Genomic DNA, 22,779 nt, shown 5'->3' with positions numbered 1-22,779 from the left:
CAAACCCCTCGCAATTCCCTGAGAGGTGAATGTTGATTGAATCCATCATGGAATTTCTGCCATCTAGCCACGGATGGATCAGCGGGGCATGTGACATGGTGTTGGCCTATCAGCCGTAAGGAAAAGCTCTCTGGGGGCTTCTGAGAAAGATATTTTCTCTAATAAAAAGGAATGGGGCCATGATTTTGAACTTCTGGCTCCAAAGTTGGAAAAAAACAAATGTCTGGTGTTTTACAAAGGAAAGAAAGAAGGGAGGAAGACAGGAGGGGAATGAAGAGAGGGGTGGAAGAGAGGGAAGGAAGGAGGGAAAGGAGGGATGGGGGAGGGAGGGAGGGAGGGAGGGAGGGGGGGAGGGATTCTGGCCTGGCCTGCCTTTGAAAAGGATAACTGGAGTGAGGGAGCAAACTTTCAACTGAGAAAAGAGCAGCTGAGGACAAAGTCAACGCCAAGGCAGGTGAAAGGAAAAGGGGGAAACTGTGGGTCCTGAATGTCATGTTGTGTGTGTCTCTGACTCATCAACCCTAAAAAGAGCTGCCTCTCTATTTCATGAGCTCAGACCGTTTTCTTAGTTTAAAAAACTTCGTTTTTATTGGGTATTCTCTTCCCTGTCACCAAAACCATCCTGATATAAACACACTAAATGTTCTCAGAGACAAAATGTCCCAAAATGGCATGGGCTCAATGCCTGTTAATCTGCTTTGTCAACCTCGAGTTCCTTCTAAATATTTCTCCTCTTCTCCAGCCTAGAATAAATGACACCACCTCTCTGAAGCCTTCCCTGATACAGTCCAAGTCAGGAATCATTGATCCTAACTCTGTCCTCCTACAACCTATTACTTTACTTGTTTCTTAGTTGAACAGTTTAGCCACCTAGATCATTATTTCTGTACACACCCACCTTGGTGACTTGAGTGTCCTACTTAAGAAGGCAGGGATGGCTCTAGCTGGACTGGCTCAATGGATAGAGTGACAGCCTGTGGACTAAAGGGTCATGAGTTCAATTACGGTCAAGGGTTGCAGGCTTGCTTCCTAGTCCTGGTCAGGACATGTGTGGGAGGCAACCAATCAATGTGTCTCTCTCACATTGATGTTTCCCTCTCTGTCTCTCCCCATCCCATCCGTTCTGTCAAAAAAATCAATGGAAAAAAATATCCGCAGGTGAGGATTAACAACAACAACAACAAAGGCAGGGATGATCTCTTAGTCATCTTTGTTTACCCTTCCACCAGTGCCTTCCAACTTGCACTTAAATAGCTAAGTGTGTCTTCCACAAATGTCTTCAACAATCTTTTAAAAAATATTACCATAAGGAGCATGAACGCAGGAGTCTCCCAAGAAAGTACATAAATAGACACAAAGAGCAACACTCATCTCAGCTGTTCACAAAGAATTAGAAAAAAAATAACGAGGCACAACTTTACATCTTTGGAAGTAACGAAAACTTAACCTAATGATAACCCCCAATGCTGGTGTGTAAATGGTAAAATTGGCAGGCTCGTATTTCTCTTAAAGTAGTCTTAACTGATAACAATGTTTTTGGTAAGCAATGAAGCAATCATATTGAGAGCCATTTAAATGTCCAGTCACCTGACCCCACAAAGCAATAATCAGCAAGAAAGAAAAGTCTATATTAAAAAACATGACCAACTAGAAAAGTACATAAACAACTTAAATATACCTCTGCCTAGCTATGCTGGAACATGATTAACATTTATGTTCCCCCTAGAACTGGCTGGGTTGGTTTATTTTTTCCCCCCTGCTTCTTTACATTTCAGCTGTTCTGCCAACCTGGGTTAGATTTCAAAGACCCATGTTCTAGAATCAATTAAAAAACTTACTGGCCCTGACTGGGCAAACCACTCAATTCTTGGCTTCATTTCTCTTCATTTGTAAAATGGTCATTTTGCAGGGCTATTGTAGGGATCATATTAATTAATTCAATAAATATTCATTGAATTCCTACTTTGTGCCAGCTAGACACTGGGAATAAAGAAATCAAATACTTGTCCTTGATTCTGGTTGGGAAAGAGAAAGACCAACAGTGGAGAGAGAGAGGCCAAGTTCAATAACAAGTGGTAAAGGCTGAGGTCCGGGTGGGCAGAGAGGAGCCCGCCAACCCAAGCGGCATGAAACGCAGGGCCGTGGGAGAAGGCTTCCTGGAAGAAGCAGTAAGTAAGCTGAGTCCCTAGCAGGCCAGAGATGGGAACCGGATGGCAAGGAAGGCGGGGCCAAGTCAGGGTGTAGGGCTGAGAGGCAAGAGACAGGCAAAGCTTGGAGACCCGGAAGATCATGCCACCTTCCCCAGAAGCAGGGTGGCTGCTGCAGGTGTCCTTGTCGTGGTGCGTGGAGCACAGGGGCGGTGGAGGGGCTGTTTGACAACCCAGCAATCCTTGTTGAGTCTTCAAGACAGTTTCTTGTCTCTAAACTGAGGATAATAAAGATGGCTACCTTGAAAGGTGGTTGGGAAGATTAAGTCAAATGAAGTTAATAGAGGCTAAGAGCTCAGAAACCTCCTCTGCTTGTCTAGGGGAGCCCTGGGGCAATTCTGTTCAGGGGGGATCTGCTGGGGAAGCAGGCCAGTGAGGCGTTCTCTATACTCAGGAGGGCTCACAGGAGCAAAGACAGCCATGTGGATAGGACCCTGCAAGGCAAACACACACCAGGGGACACCACAGCTCCAAAGCACGGGTGGCACTTGAGCTGGCCTTGAAGAGATGGTCAGGGTTTTTAAAACAACTTTGTTTTCTGTTCGCAAAAGTGAGACCTGTTCATTTTTTTAAATTTGGAAAAATATAGAGGAAATAGAAATCGCTAGGTATTCAAGCCCATTTCAACAGAGAGAACGATTATTAACTTTTGGTCCTATGTATCCATCCTTTTTCATTGTTCTTTCTCACACCCAGGCACACACACGGACCCCTAACTTAACACCAGGGCCGCACAGCACATCCTGGATTGTCACCTTTACAGGCACAGGTGAGACTCTGGGAGAAGGACACTGAGAGAGGGGGGCTCCAGGAGAGAAAATGGGGGAGGAGGGACTCTGGGGCCATGGGGGACAGCACCAGCATGCCATTTGGCTGAAGCCAGAAACAGTTCTCATTCTGGGATTCCACGGCAGTGCCTTCAACTCAGGCAACACCTGTCTCTCCTGTGCCAGATATTTTCCCAACTAAACTTTGTTATGACCCATTTCTGATACCTGGAATGGAAAGTGAACTGGCTCTGGGAGCAGGCGGACCTGGGTTTGAACCCCAGCTTTGCCCCTAACTCCATGTGGGAGCCTGATTCATCCAAGCCTGAGGGTCCTTATCTAAAAGAATAACAACTTCTATCACAACGGTGGTTTGAGGATTAAATATATGTTAAAAACTACATCCATTGTATTTATTTTTAAATATATTTTTATTTCTTTCAGAGAGGAAGGGAGAGGGAGCGAGAGATAGAATCAATGATGAGAGAGAATCACTGATTGGCTGCCTCCTGTATGTGCCCTACCTGGGATCGAGCCTGTAACCTGGGCATGTGCCCTGATCAGGAATCCAACTGTGACCTCCTGGTTCAGAATATGTCAACGCTCAACCAGTGAGCCACACTGGCCAGGCAGATACATACACTTTAAAAAGAATACCATATTGGCCAAGTACTTAAGCCAGGCACTGGGCATCTCTTTCCATATGCCATCTTATTCTATTCCTCCTAGCAGTTCTCTGAAGATGTTTTCTACCCCTATTTTATAAATAAGGAAGCAGAGCATTGGCAAGTTTGAATAACCTGCAGGAGGCCACACAGCCTGGGAGCGGAGACAGGGCTCACCTGGTGCTCAGCATATGGCGGCCACTGACAGGACTTAGACAAGAACTGGTACACCCAGTGCCAACATGGACCCTCCACTCAGTCATCACACGCGTGCCTTCTACTTCAGCAGGCCCCTTTCTAGACCACAAGTGACTTCGTGCCCAGGGTCCGAATGCCCTCCTAACTGATGGCTCTCCATCCTAATTCACCTGCAGTGTTGGGTACTCATTCACTCCTTCATCAAATATTTATTGAGTGTCTACTACATTCCAGCCCTGTGCCATGGGCTAAAGGGTGAGATAACATAGACAGGGTCTCTTGAACTCAAATGTCAGCCAACAAAATGTAAGCTCTGGGTTACAGCTGGGTGGACGGGCCCAGGTGCTCCGGCAGCACCACTGTGGAACGTGAGCCCGCCTTGGAAGCTGGAGAGCAGGAGCATCCAGGCGGCCAGGACAGGACGCCTCTCAGGCAGAGGGAAACAGCCATGGCTGACAGGGACTTTAGGAACTGGCCCTGCCAAGCGCCTTTTCACTTTAATGGGCAGAAATGCCTCAAACCAAACAAGATTCACCCCGAAGGCAGCATTTCAGGCCAGATTCCTGGGGCCATCCTTAGTACATTCTGGACCAGCTACCATCAATCAACGCCCACCCTGCTCATCCTACCAAAGCCGGGAAGCAGCAGTCTGCTTAAGACCTCCCACCAAGACGCCACCTGGTGCCGGGTCTTCCCCTGGCTGTTCCATTCTGCTCCCACGTTGCAGTTAAGGTTCTGACCTTGCTCCAACTCCCAGTGGTGGGCAACTCTGCTCCCCTCTCTGGATCCACCTCCCAATATAAACTCTGGGGCCAAATTTCCAGGCTCAAATCCTGGCTCCACCACTTGCTGGCTGTGTGACCTCCTTTTGGTGCCATAGTTTCCTTATCTGTAAAGTAGGGGTAATAACAGCAGCAAGCGCATACTGTGAGGATTAACGGAACCCCTCCTGGCACAAGGCACGTGCTTTCTACGTGTTCCCTACAACTGGAATAGTTGTCACAGCCCTGGGAGACTGGGCCTGGATCCCCATCCTAGACAGGGCAGCATCTGGCAAGCCCAGTGTCTGGGACAGGGCTACTCACTCCTCCCCTGTGCTCCCACAGCACCCAGGCTGGTCCCTAACAAGGTCCCTGTCGCAGGGTGTGGTTGCTGCTTGCTGACCGCCGTGCTCTGCTTGTTTGTAAGCTCTGCAGGGCACAGCCCTTGCTCACCACTGAGTCGCCAGCACCCACGCAAGGCAGGGGCTCACAAAGTATTTGTGGAATGGCTGAGTGGCCAAGGTAATACCACAATTAAACGCGGAGCTCACCCATCTGATTTCAGTAAGCATGAAAACAAAGAAAACATTTACTGAGGACTGGTCACATGCCAGGCACTGTGCAGAGCTCTCCACATCATTGCCTTTAATTTTCACAGCGACCTGAGACTGTGAACAGTCAAATGCATGTGAAACATCAAATATGGCGTGTGATGCATACTTAGTGTTTAATCAATGTTAGTCCTAATAATCAGTATTATCCCCTTTTACAGAGGAAGACACCGAGGCTCAGAGAAGTGAAGCAGTTTGTCAGAGGTCACGCTGTTAGCAGAGTCATCAGGAGAGGGACCCAGACTAGTTGGCATCCAAACCTCCCTTAACCCCAACATTTATAAGTCTCACTCTGTCTTCCAACATGGAGCGCTGGACTGAAGATTTTAGGAAACATATTCTCTGACTAACCATATCTTTTCTGTCTCGATTGGACTCACCATATTTGGAAACATATTCTACACTACTTCCTGCCTGGACCCAGTGGCAGAGTTTCATATTAGGGGGAAAAGTTTCTAAATTAATTACTTCTTTTCAAATCTCAGAAAAGGTTCAAGTTTATGCAAGTCTCAGGTTTCACTTCAAAATTTTAATTCTATTTCCTTTCATTATACTAACCTGACTGCACCTGGACAGACCTCACCTGTTGTGAACACGGGGCTGCCAAACACTTCATCCCCTTACCCACCTCCTTCCCAGCCCCTGCAAAAGGTACCAGCTGAAAACCAGGGTGCCTGGACCCAGGCCTTTGGCGTGGGCATCAGCCCCTGGCAGCAAACCGTGCTCCCCGTGGGAACGGGGCTGTGTCTCAAACAAAACTGCGATGTTGGCAGCTTTGCTCTGGCGGGCTGCACACCTGCTTCCTCTCGCCTCCTCTGGGTGAATTCCTTCACGACCCCGAGTAGGAAAGGGCCTTCCTAACTTTGATACGAAACCCAAAGCCAGCAAAGAAAATATGGATAAATTTCACTGCATAAAAAACCCAAGGCTTCTAGGTGGAGGGAAAACGAGCCCAAAGTACAAAGGTAACGATCCACACGGGAAAACAGCAGTTGTAGCACTGACCATCATCTCGTCTCCGCACCACAGAAAACTAAGAGGAAAAGACCAAAAACCAAGAGAAAAAATAAGCAAAACATAGGATACACAGTTGATGGAAAAAATACAAATTTTCCCGAAATGGGGAAAGACAATTACTCTCAATTGGGGAGAATGGGAATTACACTAAAATATTATTTCTCACTTATCCGATTAGCAAAAGTCCAAACCAGGACCACACAACTCTGTGTGAAGTTGTGGGAAACATGCCCGCCCTCCTACCTTGCAGGCAGAGGGCAAAACTGCACCTCTCCGGACGGAAGGTCACTTGGCAGAATCTACTGAAACCCCACCAGCGGTACCCACAGTCCCACATCCTGCAGCTGCGTCTGGACACAGAGGAAATGGCCCGACACCACGTTACTGGGGGCAGTTGTCCATACCAGCAAAGGTTTGGAGGCAGCCCATGTTCACCTGATTAACTGAATTATAACTTACACTCACAGTGGAAGACTACAACGGCTGGGGGAACAAAAGATTAAAAACAAGCCAAGTGTGAGGATCCTCATCATGTTCTGACTATATAATGAACATTCCAGGGTTCGTTATTAAGAGAAAACAGCAAGTCACAATGCACATAGGGTGCAAATATTTTGTGTAAGAAAACTACATATATTTGAATTTTGTATTTGTGTAAAGGGATAAAATGCCAGAAGAATAAACACTGGAAATACTGGAGAAATACACAATAAATGAATAGAAGTGCTCACCACTAGGAGTTGAGGGGGGAAATAGGGGTGGAACACAGACTTTGCAATGGGTATCTATAAAGCATTTTGATTTCTGAACCCTATAAATGTATTAGCTATTCACAAGTACTCTAATTAAATTTGAACGAATTGAAAGACCCAACTGGGGAGGGAACACCTGAAGGAAGAATGTGTTTGAACGGTTAAGTAGTCACAGAGTGCCCAAACCGAAAGCCAGTTACAAATATGTGTGCCCTGCATGGCTCTGCCTAGCTTGCTTTCCTGATATCTATTTACTCAAAAAACACGCTCTGAGCACCTACTATGTACCAGGCCCTACCACATTGGCAGGGGGTAAGGGGGAAGGTTGTCCACAGTGTAATGGGAATATGAAACAGTTCAACTACATCTCCTCTTCTCTGGAACCCCAAATTATATAATAAACTAACATGCTGGGTGAGCTGAGTGGAGTGAATGTTCACATACATAGCCCGGAAATACAATGAGATTTTAACATGATAATGAGTCACATGACGTGGTAGCCCTCTGTGATGCCAAGTCTATGCCATCATGCCATGGATTTCTAACCTTTCCCTTCCTTGTGCTATAAATACCTTCCATCACCACAGGCAGGAACAGCCATGAGGAGCTGGGAAGACCTGGGGAGGGCAAAGGAAGAGGCCGCACTCTGAATGAGGCAGGCAGGACAAGAGGACAACAGCAGTCCTTAGTGTCAGAGTGCAGGAATATTTCAGGAGAAACAGAACCCCTCCCCAGTTCCTTCAGTGGCACCTGAGCTATGAAATCCCAAACCCCTCTTGTGGAATTTAAGTCTCTCAACAATTAGGCCCAGACATCCCTTCCTAGCCCTGTCTCCCATGATCCACCTTGGTTCAAGCCAATAGAAAATTCTACAACCTCAAAGCCTGCCTGGTGATTTTCTGCCTCCAAGCTCTTTACCCCCTCCCCCGCCCCCGAAAGGAACCACACGGATCCTTTAGGCCCAGCATCAATGCCACCTCCTTCACAATGCCTTCTCCAGTCGCCTTCTGACCTTGTGACGTCTCCCAAACTTCAGAATGTGTTCTAACCACCTATGGGTCTTGTTTCAGGGAGTCTAGAGTGGGCCTGAGAACCTGCATTCCTAACAGGCTTCCAGTGAGGCCGTGCTGCAGTCCAGGAACACTTGGTGGGGCAAGGAGAACACCTTGCATCATTCAAATGGAATTGATCACACAAGGCCTCGTATTATTATTATTTTTTTAAAATATATTTTATTGATTTTTTACAGAGAGGAAGGGAGAGAGATAGAGAGTTAGAAACATCGATGAGAGAGAAACATCGATCAGCTGCCTCCTGCACATCTCCTACTGGGGATATGCCCACAACCCAGGTACATGCCCTTGACCGGAATCGAACCTGGGACCCTTCAGTCCGCAGGCCGATGCTCTATCCACTGAGCCAAACCGGTTTCGGCGAGGCCTCGTATTATTAATACTGGACCTTAACTTCCCTTCTAGACTGAAAATACCTTGAGAGCAGTGACCCAGAGGAGGCGTTTATGTAGTAGAAAGAGCCAGAGTTAAATCAGACAGCTCTAAGTTTCAGTTTCACTCTACCACTGACTGCTATGACAGTGACTAATCCCAGGACCTCTGAATCTCAGTTTCCTCATCTGTAAAATGGGGATAAAAATTACCTCCCTCTCAGGGGATTAACGGAAACAGTGGCTGTGATGATGCCTAGCATACTGCCTGATGCTGAAAATATTTCAGTTTTGGCTTCCCTGCTCTTTCCTTCCTTGTGTAACTGGGCTTTGCATAGTCTTGTATGTAGTAAGTTGGAACCTTCTGGGCCCAACTTCGGCAGGAACATCTGCTCTACAATCTGTTCAAGTAGAGCTTGTCTTTCGGGATAGGATGTTCCAACGGGTCATGGACCTGATGACACTTGAGAGTTCATCACAGTCTTCCTCTTTGTGGTGAGTATGCCATCAGAAACATATAAAACCTACTGACATCTGCCAGGGCATAATTCCATTTGCTCAGGTTGTAAAGGAGAATTGATGAGCCTGATTTATGGTAACTAGCCGACCCACTCGTGCTCAGGCTCCCCTCCTCAAGCATTTAGAGTTTGACCTCCCTGGTCCAAGGTTTCCTTCCCAACTGCATTCCATCAAAATGTCCCATTTCCTCGTGCTCACTGAAGCTCTCCTTAACCAACCAACGCACTCTTTTCTGGGCTGCTAAAGGGCACCGAACAGGAAGGGCCAGACAGCAATCAGAAGACCAGGGCAGTAGGTTTAAAATAAGTGATCATCCACAGACTAAGCTGGAAATAATTATACATATCTTATATATATCCTTTCAAATATGCTAGCCATATATAAAATATATATACTTACCCATATCTGTAAATCACTTTACATTATATTTCTGTTTGATAATATATTCTACCTCAAACATTAAAACTATTTCTAGGGGGGAAAGAAAGAGAATTTCTGCTCATCTGAAGATACCACTAAGAAAAATGAAAAGGCAGACCACAAACTGAGAGGTGCTTGCAGTACTTTTATCTGATAAACATCTCCTATTCAGAACATAAAGACACCTCTTACAGATCATGAAAAGACAAACAGCACCATCTTAAAAATAAAGGAAGACTAGACTTTGCAATGCAATATACAGATGATGTATTATAGAATTGTACACTTGAAATCTATATGTTATTCACCAATGTCAACCCAATAAACTTAATAAATAATTTTTTTAAAAACTGACAGCCAAAAGACCTGAACAGGTAGTTAACAAAAGAGGATATGCACAAGAATGTCTACAGCACCAATCCTTCTTAAATTCTTCCAAAAAATGGAAGAGGAGGGACACTTCCAAACTCATTCTATGAGACCAGCACTCGCCTGATACCAAAGATATAGACAAAGACACTTCAAGAAAGAAAACTCTAGATCAATATCCCTTATGAATACTGTTGCAAAAATTCTCAAATACCAGAAAACAGAATTCTACAGTTTGTTAAAAAGGATTAAACATCATCGCAAGGTGGGATTTCTTTTATTTGCTGAATGAATGAATAGTTAAACGGACAAAGATCAATCAATGTAATACACCATGGAACAAAGTATCCACATGATCTTCTCAACTGATGCAGAGAAAGCGTTTGACAAAATTCTTTTGTGATTAAAAACACTCAAGAAAGTGGGAAAATAAGAAAACTACTTCAACATAGTAAAAGCCTTTATGAACAACCCACAGCAAACATCATACCCAACGATGAAAGACTGAAAGCTTTTCCTCTACGATCAGGAACAAGACAAAGATGCTCACTTTTTATCATTTCTATTCTACGTAGCACTAGAAGGCCTAGTCAGAGCAATCAGACAAGAAGATTACTCATATGCACACAAAAGCCCTGTCAAATCTGATAAACAAATTCAACAAAGTTGCAAGATACAAAAAGCAGCTACATTTCTCCATACTAACAATGAACAATCCAAAAGGGAAATTAAGAATGCTATTTACAATAGCATCAAAAATAATAAACCACTTAGGAATAACCTCAACTAAGAAAGCGAAAGGCTTGTACGTGAAAAACTACAACATGTTTCTGGAAGAGATTCAAGAAGACACTAATGAATGGAAAGACCTCCTATGTTCGTGGATTGGAAAACTTAGTATTGTTAAGATGTCAATGCTACACAAAATAAACTACAGATTCAATGCAACTCTTATCAAAATCCCAATAACATGTTTTGCAGAATGTTAAAATACATCCTAAAATTCATATGGAACCTCAAGGGACCCTGGATAGCCAAAACAATCTTGAAAAAAATAGCCATGTTGGAGGTTTCACATTCTCTGATTTCAAAACTTTAATACAAAGGTACAGTAATCAAAATAGTTTATTACCAGCATAAAGACGGATATATGGACTGACAGAATAGGATAGAGAGCCTAGAAATAAACCCTCGCCCAAGGATGTGTTTATTGACCTTGTGAGGGAGAGGGAGGGGGAGGGGGAGAGGGAAACAAGAATTGGTTGCCTCCCATACACTGTAACCTTCCAGTTCAAGGGATGACGCTCTAACCAACTGAGCGACCTGGCCAGAGGGTGGTAGTCTTCTGCTCTTTTTTTAAAAATATGTTTTTATTGATTTTAGAGAGGAAGGGAAAGGGAGAGGGAGAGACAAATAACAATGATGAGAAAGAATCATTGATCAGCTGCCTCCTGTACACCCCTACACTAGGGATTGAGCCAGCAACCTGGGCATATGCCCTGACCTGGAATTGAACCTTGACCTCCTGGCTCATAGGTCAAAGCTCAACCACTGAACCACACCAGTTGGGCTTTTCTACTCTTAATATAAAGCACAGCAGTCCATATCCTTCCATTTACTCTAATTCTCTAGGCCAAGATCCAGGAGACATTTTTACTTTCCAATAGCAAGGGCCTTCGAGGCTCTAAAACAACCATCCCTTGGTGCACTACGGGGATGCAGAGAATGGCCTCTCCCACTCAGGGGCCACATCTGCTCGATGGAGCAGCGCTGTAACTGGGTCTCTGAGGTCTCAGACAATACAAATGTTCCCACAGCCAGTTTCTGCAGTGGCCTCAGTTTCCACACCCACCTAAGTGGCACTCCCTATTTCGGAACATTCTGGGGAGGGCCAGAGCCTCTGGGTCCGGGGACTGGCCAGCCCAGCACTCTAGAAGTGCTATTCCTCCTGTCAGGACGGTAGCCGAGTCTAGGACATCCTGGAAAACTGAGTTCCAAGCACTTACTTTCATCATTAGAAACATTCCCCAGAGATGTGTGGCTGGAATAACGTTTGTTTTCGCTTTCGTTGAGACATCTTTCGATCCAGCTCTCTGAAAAAAGAAAGAAAATCACAAAATTGCAGAATTGCTGCTGACAGGAACACCACTGATGCATTAGATTTCGTGAATGCCCAACTTTCATCTGAGAAGTGCTGTGACTGGGACTGGGTTTTACAAGAGGCTCCACGTGCACCATTTGCCAGGTAGAGTGAAGGCAAAATGGTAATTTGAAGCCCCACTTGAGTAATTCTTGGTCAAATTCTACTAATTCTGGAGTATTCATTTCCCAATAGTATTTACTGAGGATTGTCTTTCTTCAAAAGGAAGATATGTTTTTGAGAAGTAGTATGTAAAACCAAATTTGGTCAAATGACTCCTTAATAGAGGTTTGCAGACTTGTAAATGCACAGCAGAACCTTTCCCTTAAACCCAGTGGTTCTCAACCTTGGCTGCACATTAGAATCACCTGGGAATCCTTTTAAAATCCTGATTTCTGGGCCTCATCCTCTGGAAATTCTGTTACTTTGTTATGGGGTGGGGCCACAACATTAGTAACAAAGAAACAGAATTTCCGGAGGAAGAGGCCCAGAAATCAGGATTTTAAAAAGATTCCCAGGTGGTTCTAACGTGCAGCCAAGGTTGAGAACCACTGTCTTAAACACAAACAAATAGGAGAGCAGATCAACCCTGTGGTCCGGTGGGAGTGGAGAGGGAGGGTAGGGATCTGCAGCTCTCCTCTCTTTGCCCAGTGAGCCTGAAAGGGACTCTTCGAAGCACAGACCATAAGTCACTGCATGAGGAGATAACAAGATCTCTGACAGCTGTGTAGTACTTTTATTTTTATTTTAAAAAGTATTTATTGATTTGAAAGAGAGGAAAAGGAGAGAAAGGGGGAGGGGGAAGAAGAGGGAGATTTATTGTTCCACTTATTTATGCATTCATTGGTTGCTTATTTTGCCTGTTTCCAGTTTGGAGATCAAACCTGCAACTTTGGCATATTGGGATGACACTAAGCAACTGAGCTACCTGACCAGGGCAGCTTTGTAATACTTTTAAAATCCAAAAGACTATGGTTTTTAAAATCCATTCCAAAGGCTACTGATGTACTTTCCACAAATTCTATTCCATCCTCTAGACCAGAGGTGAGGGCTCCAAGGGCCATTTGAATATTTATAACATCATTCGAGGGCCATACCAAATTATCAACTTAAAAATTAGCCTGTTATATTTGGTCAAACATTTAATTAGCTCACCCCTAATGCCTTGGCAGGGCCAGACCAAATGTTTTCGTGGGCCTTATATGGCCTCTGGGCCAGACGTTCCCCACCCATCTTTCATTCATTCATTCATTCATTCAACATTAGCCAAGTACAGTCAGTTCTGCTATAATGCTTGTTTTGAAAATAAAAATGCGGTCCAATACAAGTCATATGGTTGCTTATGCTTGATTTCTTCTGTAAGGAAGAGGAGGTGAATACAGAAAACCGCATGTAGCCCCAAAGGAATATGCAAAATTCAGATGCTCACACCTCAAGCCACTTTAAGTTCTGTCAGCCACTTTAAGGTCACATGTGTGTTACGAGCCACACCCGCCCAGATAACTAACCCATGTTCCGGCCCTTCACACGTCCACTTCCAAAAGCAAACTTCAGGTCTTTCCCAGCATAAAGTGTCCTATTTACTGTATTTATCTATCTCTTAACCATTTAACATGTGCAAACTGTATTACCATTCTATTACTTTGTTTTCAATATGTCACTGACCAAGTTTCTGAGTGCTGGGCCCCTAGCTTACCTTTCCAGTAAACCCTGTGGTTTCTATTGTGAGTTTCTGCAGCGCGGTGGTGATTTTTAGGAATGCATATGTGGTGTTACGGCAGAACGGACTAGAGCTATGGCCGTGTGCTTTTGCACGGACGGGGCAGTCTCCCGGTGCCGTCTCTACAATATGGGAACTAGCATTTACTGGACATCTACTTGAATAGGCCAGGCCCTTTGCATATGTTATCTCATTGAATGCTGACAGCTCCAAAAGTGAAGATTTTAATCTCCGTGTTTCCTAGAAAGCAACTGAAGCTTAGAGAGATTAAGCAATGTGACTCCTCATGATTCAGAGAGCCAAGGCAAAGATGGTTAGTTAACCCCTTTCGTAACATATTGTAAAAAGCAGCCACGCTCCTGAGTAAACTATGGGGGGCGGGGGAGCAAACGCACCCAGCAAGGAGACATGTTGGGTGTTTGTTTTGTATTTTATGTTCCGACAAACCGCTCTTTTAAAAGCTGCTTCTACTACTGTAAATAAGTACCGGAATATCCAAGGGGAGGGACAGGAGCCAGCTTGTTACGAGGATATGAAAATCTGTTATTTCTGAGGAAGCAACACGCAGCAGAGAAATTCAAAATGTTACAGCGCTACCCCTTCCAGAGAGGAAATGCGCATCCAGAAACACATGGCTTGCCATGTTTTCAGAGCGGCGATGGCACAAGGTGGGCGTCTGTCATCACATCATACTGAAAACCGCATCTGAATACAAATCTCCGGAATTCTTTTCAGGACTCCCCAGAATGTCTCCGCACAGACCTTCTAATCCCTTCCATCCTGGCGCACTTTCCCTGGCAGCAGCTGTGGCTGATTTTTAAAGGGCATCTACTGAAATGTGCAGCTTCTTCCTCCGCCAAACCCTCCCACCAACAGCCGCTTCTGCTGTTCTGGGCCAGTCCCCGGTCCTGCTACCTAGGTATTCCTACCGACCTGCTCTCACGTGCGTGGACACACACCAGCACGTTAACCACCCCAGCCCCTCCACAGAAACGGGGACCTCAGAGAAATGCTCGCTCTCTCGCGCCCACTTTGCCTGTGCCAGGATTAGGCCTGTTACAATTGGAGTCCTTCAGAGGGCCTCTTCCTGCAGGGAGACGCCCAGTAATGGGCGGGCCCTCTCTGAAGAACCCGTGGAGACATTCTGGAGAGGAGCTGGACTCAACCCCAGGTGGGCAAGGGAGGGCAGCGCCTGCCCACCAGAGTCAAGAACAAACTTTCCTGATGGCCGTGCCTGTCCTCCACACTGCTCGCCCCCGACACTGGAGAGTTGAAGGCAAGGTTACAAGAAGGGAGAGAGGGTTGGAAGGGCCATTCAAAAAAAAGAAGAGATCTCATCAAGGAAGCCTTTCCCCTCCCCATTGCACCCACTAGGTCTCTCTGACCCCATGACCTGTGCCTGCAGGCACTCTGTTACCCAGCTCTGCTCCTGAGAGCAACACAGAGCAACCTGGTCGCTTTTGCACACGGATGATATAGGACAGCGATGGCGAACCTTTTGAGCTTGGCGTGTCAGCATTTTGAAAAACCCTAACTTAACTCTGGTGCCGTGTCACATATAGAAATTTTTTGATATTTGCAACCATAATAAAACAAAGACTTATATTTTTGATATTTATTTTATATACTTAAATGCCACTTAACAAAGGAAAATCAACCAAAAAAATGAGTTCGCGTGTCACCTCTGACACGCGTGTCATAGGTTCGCCATCACTGAAATAGGAAGATAGCCATCCCATCTCCTTTTTTCCGATCAAAGTACCCTGCCTGCTTCAGCTCTTTCGTGGAAGAAACTGTTCTCACTTCTTTGCCACCCAATTCACCTGCTTCTGGCTATCTTCTAGTTAATCAACGTCCACTTGAACAAGCACCCAGGATGGACTCCTGGAGGGTCCAGATGGTGCCCAGAATGGCAGAGCCATCACTCTGTTGTTCTGGGGACCTGCCTGGAGTTCTCAGAGCATTCAAAGGCCCTGCATTCCAGAGTGCATGGGGCGACACTCCGAAATATCCCAACAGGCCATGGCCTTGCAGCCACAGCTGCTCTTTGACCTCTGTCTTCTTCCCTCATAGGACCGACAGTGGCATCTGCAACTCGTGTCCCATTGGTCAGGTTGCTCCATATGACTGGAAGGCCCCTATTTAGGTCACCAGAAGTAAACTTTAAAACTATTAACAATGGATTTTGGTCTTGCAAAGATCAAGATTTACTCAGCCAGATGACATTCATATAGAACTTCTAATAACACACTGTGCTCATCTGTCTTATTTATTTAGAATTATATGATTTAACAATAGAGGCCACCATATATTGAGGCCCTGTGGGCCAAGCATTAGGCAAATGCATTACATCACCATCATATGTAATCCTCATAACAACCCTTTGGGGCGGGTGCTAGTAATATACACATTTTAGAGATGAGGAAACTAAGGCTCAGAAAGACCAGGTTGCTTGTCCACAGTCACCCAGCTCGTCAGAGGCAGGACCAGCATTCACCCTCGGGTCCTAACCACGGTGCTCTCTCCCTGTGTGCACCGGGCCCTCCTTCACCCACGTCCCATACTGTCTGCAGATCACAGTGCCAACATGGCAGCGTCGGTCACAGTCTGCCTTGCATCAGAACTTTTGCTAAAACTCTTAGACATAACAACTTTTGCTAAACGCATTTATGTTTTTCTTTGCCAGCCTTTGTTATACATAGCAGGCTCTTCAGTTTAGAACTGAAACATCTTTAGAATGGAGTCCACTTTATCCTATTTCTTTTGACTCTCCACTAGTGCCTGGTAGAAAGTTTTTCCTGTAACCTGGCCTCAAAAAATGTTACGTTACCGATACATGTGATATCAAAAAATATACAACATATAGATCAATATGTCTACTTATCTACAGGACTTTCTAACCATTTTCTTCTTTACCACATAGGCATGAAAAAGTACACTACATACAAGGCGATCTTCTTTTTTAAAAAATATATTTTTATTGATTTCAGAAAGAAAGAGAGAGAAATAGAAACACTGATGAGAGAGAATCATCAATCGGCTGCCTCCTGCATGCCCCGCCCCCCCACTGGGGATCTAGCCCGCAATCCAGGCATGTGCCCTGACCCAGAATCAAGCCATGACCTCCTGGTTCATAGGTTTATGCTCAACCACTGAGCCATTGTGGCCAGGCCAAAGCCAAAGGCGATTTTCTAAACAAACAAAATTCAAAAACCATGTATTTTGTGCCTTCTAGATACAAGAAGCTGTGAGTGATGTAGACATGAGTAAGTGGGGTTCTGCCCTCTAGGAAGTGAAGCAGATGCTACTCCCCAAGCTCATGAGTGCAAAGATTCTGCTGTTTTTGTTCACTACCTTATACCAGTGGCTGGCCCTGTGCCTGGCCCCACAGATGTTGCAGAATAAATATGTTGTTGAACGCATTACTTTTTCGAAAAGCAACACTAAATTCCTACGTGTGCCAGGTACTACACAAGGTATTTTCACATATCTGGTTTAAATTAAACCTCAGAACAATGTTATGTGGTTTTAATATCTCTGTTTATAGAGGTGAAAACTGAGGCTTGAAGCAAAAGTTCTAACACAAGGCAGACTGTGATCGATGCCGGAACAGAGGCACTGTGTTCGGAGATGCAGGAGGAGAGCTCAGTTCACACTCAGATGATTCCCTGCTCCCAGTTGCCTCATTCTAGATCAGCGGTTCTCAACCTGTGGGTCGCGACCCCTTTGGGGGTCGAACGACCCTTTCACAGGGGTCGCCTAAGACCATCGGAAAACACATATATAATTACATATTGTTTTTGTGATTAATCACTATACTTTAATTATGTTCAATTTGTAACAATGAAAATACATCCTGCATATCAGATATTTACATTACGATTCATAACAGTAGCAAAATTACAGTTATGAAGTAGCAGCGAAAATAATTTTATGATTGGGGGTCACCACAACAGGAGGAACTGTATTAAAGGGTCGCGGCATTAGGAAGGTTGAGAACCATTGTTCTAGATCCATAAAAATCATCTGACCTTTTCACCAGGACCCAGCCTGCTCTGAGCGCCAACGGGATTTACTGACGGCTGTGAGTGTAGGCTCCGGGGCTGCAAAGCACCCCTTCCTGACTCCTCCAAGGCCATGGGCAGGAAGCAGGAAGCAGGACGTGATGATGCCTTGTGGGTGTTCACTTTGCAAGGAGTCTCACCATGCTCCTCTGAGGCAGTTCTTCACGTCTCCCACTTTGGATCGAAGATTTGGAAACCCCAACTTGAAGTGACTTCAAGTTCACACAATGAGGTTGAACAGAGCCATACACGGTTATCGGGTTTTGCAGGAGGCTTGGTTCCCTTCGCAGCAACAGGAAAAAATCGCCACCAGGAAGCAGGGCTTCGCCCACAGGCATTGGTCTGGCAGGAGGAGCCGGCTGGGATGGTTCTCCAAAGGCAGGTCGTCCTTGATGGCCACAGAGCCCGTGACATACAGAACCTGATCAGAGCCTCACAGCCACCTCATGAGGTGGGACTTCATCCCACTTTACAGAGAAGGAAACGGGGGCGTAGAACCAAGGTCAGGCAGGGGGCCTAGGCTCAGAATTCAAACCCAGACCTTCCGTCTCCACAGCCTATGCCGCTGCTTCTTGCTGCCCCACACTGGGCACAGACCAACTGTTCCCTCAGATCATCCATCCGTCTGTCCATCCATCTTGCAAATCATCATCAAGTACCTTCAGTGTAAAGTTCCAACAGAAGAGATGGACAGACAAATGCTATTTAACTGGAAGCCAATATATGATAGCAAGATACCCCTGGAGGACCAGGCTCTCAGGACCTGAAAATATCTTGTATGTTTCTGTATTCTTTTTAAGTATATATTGTCCCCAGCTTTAAAATGTAAGCTCTAACAACCTTGCCTATCCTGTTCAGTGCTTTTTTCCCCAAGAGCCGGGAACGGTGACAGGCACAGAGCTGGGGTGATGACTGAACGAAGCAGGTGAAGAACAGAGAAGGGTGGACAGATTTCCCTGCCCACTCCTTCCCCCCAGGATGCCTCTGAGGAAAAAAACACATCACTGGAGACAGTGCAGTGAGGGGCAAGGCCTTCAAAGGGTCAGAGAGTGGTGACCATACAGGCCCAAGGAGGGATCCTGTGTGACCGTTTAAGGAATGGCAAGAAGGCCCGGGCGGATGTGGAGTGACAAAGCTGGGGCAGCACAGATGACAGAGAAGACAAAGGCAGGCAGGGAAGAGCATGGGCTTTGGAGTTAGAACAACTGGAGTGAGAACAGTTGGATTTCAAATCCCAGCCCTGCCATGTACCAGCTATGTAACGTTGGGATGGTTCTTGAACCTTCCTAAAGCCCTGCTTCCAGGATTTCCAAAGATTAAAATAACACAGGGGAAGCGCCTCGCTTGGCTCTGGGGGCCATGGAAAGACGAGGAAAGCGTGGTCTCTGTCCACCAGGGCCCCCAGTTGAGCAACAGGGACAGACAGCAGGGGTGATGTTGAACGTTTATTGAGCATCCTCCCCACACCAGTCACCCTGCTTCACATGCCTCATCTCCTCCTCCCAGCAACAGCGCCTTAAACTCGGTCTGTGAGGCGGAAACAGACTCAGAGAAGCCTGGTGAAGCCCTCCTCTACCCGCTAGTTGGTGGCCGAGCTGGGTCAGGTCTGTCTGCCTCCAAAGCTGGTTGGCACTCCCCTGGCACACTGCTCCAGAGGCTGGCAGGGACCAGGAACACGTCAGTTATGACCATGAGGGGCTGTGGGACACAGGAGGGAGCTTCCCGCTTGGCCTGGCTGCTTCACAAGGGGCCCTTAAAGGATATGGCATCTGCCGGACCAAGGAGGCAAGAAGGGCATTTTGGACAAGGGGGTGCCATCAGGGGCAAAGGCACAAAGTGGGTTCTGGGAAAGGTGAGGAGTTCACTGACCGGGGACCCAGGGAGTGGTGGGCGACAGGTGGGACGGTTGGTTGGGAGGGTTGGTTGGGAGCAGATCGCCAAGGCCTCGCCGGACAGGCCCAGAGCCTGCAGGCAGCTGGGAGCAGGCGTGAGTTTCCAGCCGTGGGGGAGTAGCACGACTAGCTTTGTTTCTGAGCAACTGGGTGAGAACGGGGAGTTCTTGACTTATGCAATACCTGCAGAAGCGCTGCCTGACTTAGAAAGTGTCACCCGGTTTTAATAGAAGGCATTATTCAGATTCCTGCTATCAACAGTCTTTCGGGCTGTGCTGAGCCTATTTTAGGAACTCACAGCTTGAGAAATGCCACATAAAAGAGTTGACGTGCCACACTCAAAGCTACCAAGGGAGGACCAGGCCCCATGCCCCCCTCCCCCACCCACCTCGGGCCCTGGTTGTTACCAGTGGAGCCACCCCAGCGTGGCCTGCTTCCTTCTCCCCCGGCACCAGGCTGTGCTTTCCTCTTGATCATTCTCTCCCAGCCCCTTTTCCTCTCTCCCCACAGTGGTGACACACAAGACACGCAGGATCGGATGGAAAGTCGGAAAGTCTGGGCCCAGGAGGTGGGCAGCTGTGGCCTCTCCTGGGGAGAACTCAGGTCAGTGGGTTGTCATGGCGACACCAGAGGCCCTGCCCCAGAGGCCGCTGGGTTCCAGGAAGGGGCCCCTGCCCTGCCTCCAAGGGGCAGTCCCCCCTCCTGTCCCTGCTTTCATCCTTTCCTTTGCCCACCAAATATGGATTGGGCGCCAACTGTCTGCTCTGGGGACTAAGTGCTGAACATGGCAGGCTAGGTCCCTGCTCTCAGGGAGCTTAGATTCTGGAGGGCAGACAGACAAAGCCGTGGCAAGGGACAGGCAGGGATGGGGTGGTGTGTTGGTGATGGGGACACTGAAAGCCTCTCCGGTGAGATGATGTCAGAGCAAGTACAAAGGCCTGAGGTGGGCGTGGGCCTGGAGGTGGGAGGCAGAATGGCAGAGGAGGGGCAGGAGGGGCGAGCAGTAGGAAATGAGGCCAGGACGTTAGGAATGGCCCCAACTGTGTAGGGCCTTCCTGGACATAGTAAGAACATGGCATTTATCCCAAGGGTGCTAAGAAGCTACCGAAGGGCTTTAAACAGGTGATACGAACTCCACTGGCTCAGAAAGGGTCGCCTCCTGGGGTGTTTACATTCATTCATCCCACTATTTGCTTATCAACCACTATGGAGGCCCATGTGCCAGGCACTGGGCTACTTACACAGCAGGGACATTAGCAGTGAAGAAGAGGGCACGGTTTCTGTCTTCATGGAAGGTTAGACTTTAGGGTGGGAGCCAGCTATTACATAATCACACACGTAGAGGTGCCATTACCCAGAGAGCCACGGGCGAGGGAAAAGGGAGGCCTGTCCTTAATCTGTGAGAGCCAGGGAATCTTCTCAGAGGAAGGAGCAGTAAGAATGAGAAGGCATGATGCTACCACCCAGGGAGGGAGGGAGGGAGGGAGGGAGGGAGAGAGGGAGGGAGGGAAGATGGAGGAGGGGTGTTCCTGGCAGAAGGACCAGCAGTGCAAAGGCCCTTCAGCTGGTGGAAGAACGATGCAGTCCGGTCCGGAAACTGACAAGCATCCTGAGTGTGAACGCACACATTCATTCAGGCAGTAATTCACACGTGTTCATCGAGACCAGCCCGTTGGACGAGCACTTTGTGAGACGCTATGGGGCGTGCACACGTCGGAGCCCTGCCTCTGTGTTTGGGACGGGGTCAAGGAGTCTGAGGTTTATTCAGGGGGAGGCTGGGAAACTCTGAATGTTTTTACTAGTGTGTGGCATAAGCACAAGAGCTGTGTGGGCAGCTCCATCTGCTGCTGCTAAATGCAACGCTGGAGGGAAGAGAAAGGGAAGCAGGAGACCACGTCACTCACCATCCAAGCCTGACACTTCTGAGGTTGACAGTATTAATAATTCTGCCAGGACCACATGTGTAAACCAGGACTGACCCAGGCAAAGCCCAGGACTTACTGGTCCTATGCAAAAGGAGGCCACTGCAAGATTCTAACTAAGGCTTGGAGCAGGAGCGGGGAACCTTTTTCCTGCCAAGGGCCACTTGGGTATTTATAACATCACTCTCGGGCCATACAAAATTCTCGACTAAAAATCAGCCTGCTATATTTGGTCAAACATTTCATTAACTCACCCCTAATGCCTTGGCAGGGCCAGACCAAATGGTTTTGAGGGCCTTATACAGTCCGCCGGCGGAATGTTCCCCACCCCTATTACAGATGGAGAAAGAAAGGCCCGACTGAAAAAAGATGACAACCCTGCCCTCTTCCTGGCTAACTGTCCTCACTGCCCCAGCCAGTGGCCAGTGGCCCTGTGTCTCTTCCTCATCAGTTGGAGTCTCAATCACGCACAATGCAGGTGAGTCCAAGGTGACAATAATGACATCTCCTAGAATGTGGCCTCCCAATGCCAGCACCGTCATCTTCATCAACAGCATCAGCACAGCAATGACCTGCCCAAGATCACACAGCGGGAAGCAGCTGAGACAGGATTTGACTCTGACTCTACCCTAACCATTATGTATACTGTAACACCCATGATTATATATGCCTGAAAGTCTCACTGTGAGTACGAAGCTGTGTCTAACAAAATACCAAACACACAATAGGTGCTCAGTAATGTTACTGCCCTGTCTCACTTTAGAAAACTCAATATATAAAACTCTAAAATAGGCTAGGAGCTTCGTTCTGGCATCATTATTTGCAGTATACAAGAATTAGCGAGTGAACCCTGAGGGTACACCAAAGCCATCAGTTCACAGATCATGAGCTCACCACAGTCCCTGCAGACTAGAGGAAGTCAATGCTAAGGTATTCAGTGCCATCTCCTGTCGAAGATAAATTCAATGTAAAAGCAGATCTCTGCTCTGAAAATCTTCCTGGGAGCATCAGATTAATGTACCTAGTTGCATAACTAGGCTGTAAAAATTTCATTTCTCTTGACTTGAGGAGGGCATACCCACCACTTCCTAATGTCAGTGGACTTTTTGTTTCTCTATCATTACATTATTATTAAAACATAAAAATCTGAAACGGCTACTGAAGCCAAGGTTACCCACTATGCACAGCATCTGATATTATTTGATTCTTGACATCACTTCTTTCCTAGGTTGTTGTGTGTTTTTTTACCCTCTTTCCCAAAGAGACTTCAAACTAGCCTGAACTTTTAAAATAAATCCCAAGATGGCCTTC

The 22,779-nt window shown here is 46.7% G+C and overlaps 1 protein-coding gene across 1 annotated transcript in view; it reads right to left on the bottom strand.

Annotated features, from left to right (window-relative positions):
* The window catches only part of RFX4 (regulatory factor X4), a 131,711-nt gene that overhangs the window by 92,851 nt on the left and 16,081 nt on the right, over positions 1-22,779 (bottom strand). Inside the window, exon 2 of the mRNA XM_036300786.1 lies at positions 11,737-11,823. Coding sequence (XP_036156679.1) covers positions 11,737-11,823 — 87 coding nt within the window. The remainder of the gene's footprint in view (positions 1-11,736; positions 11,824-22,779) is intronic.

This window comes from Myotis myotis, unplaced genomic scaffold (genome assembly GCF_014108235.1).
Source record: "Myotis myotis isolate mMyoMyo1 unplaced genomic scaffold, mMyoMyo1.p scaffold_m19_p_3, whole genome shotgun sequence".
In the NCBI taxonomy this organism is placed as follows: Eukaryota; Metazoa; Chordata; class Mammalia; order Chiroptera; family Vespertilionidae; genus Myotis; species Myotis myotis.
Note: the sequence above shows the minus strand (reverse complement) of the source record. Positions and strands in the feature narration are given on the sequence as shown.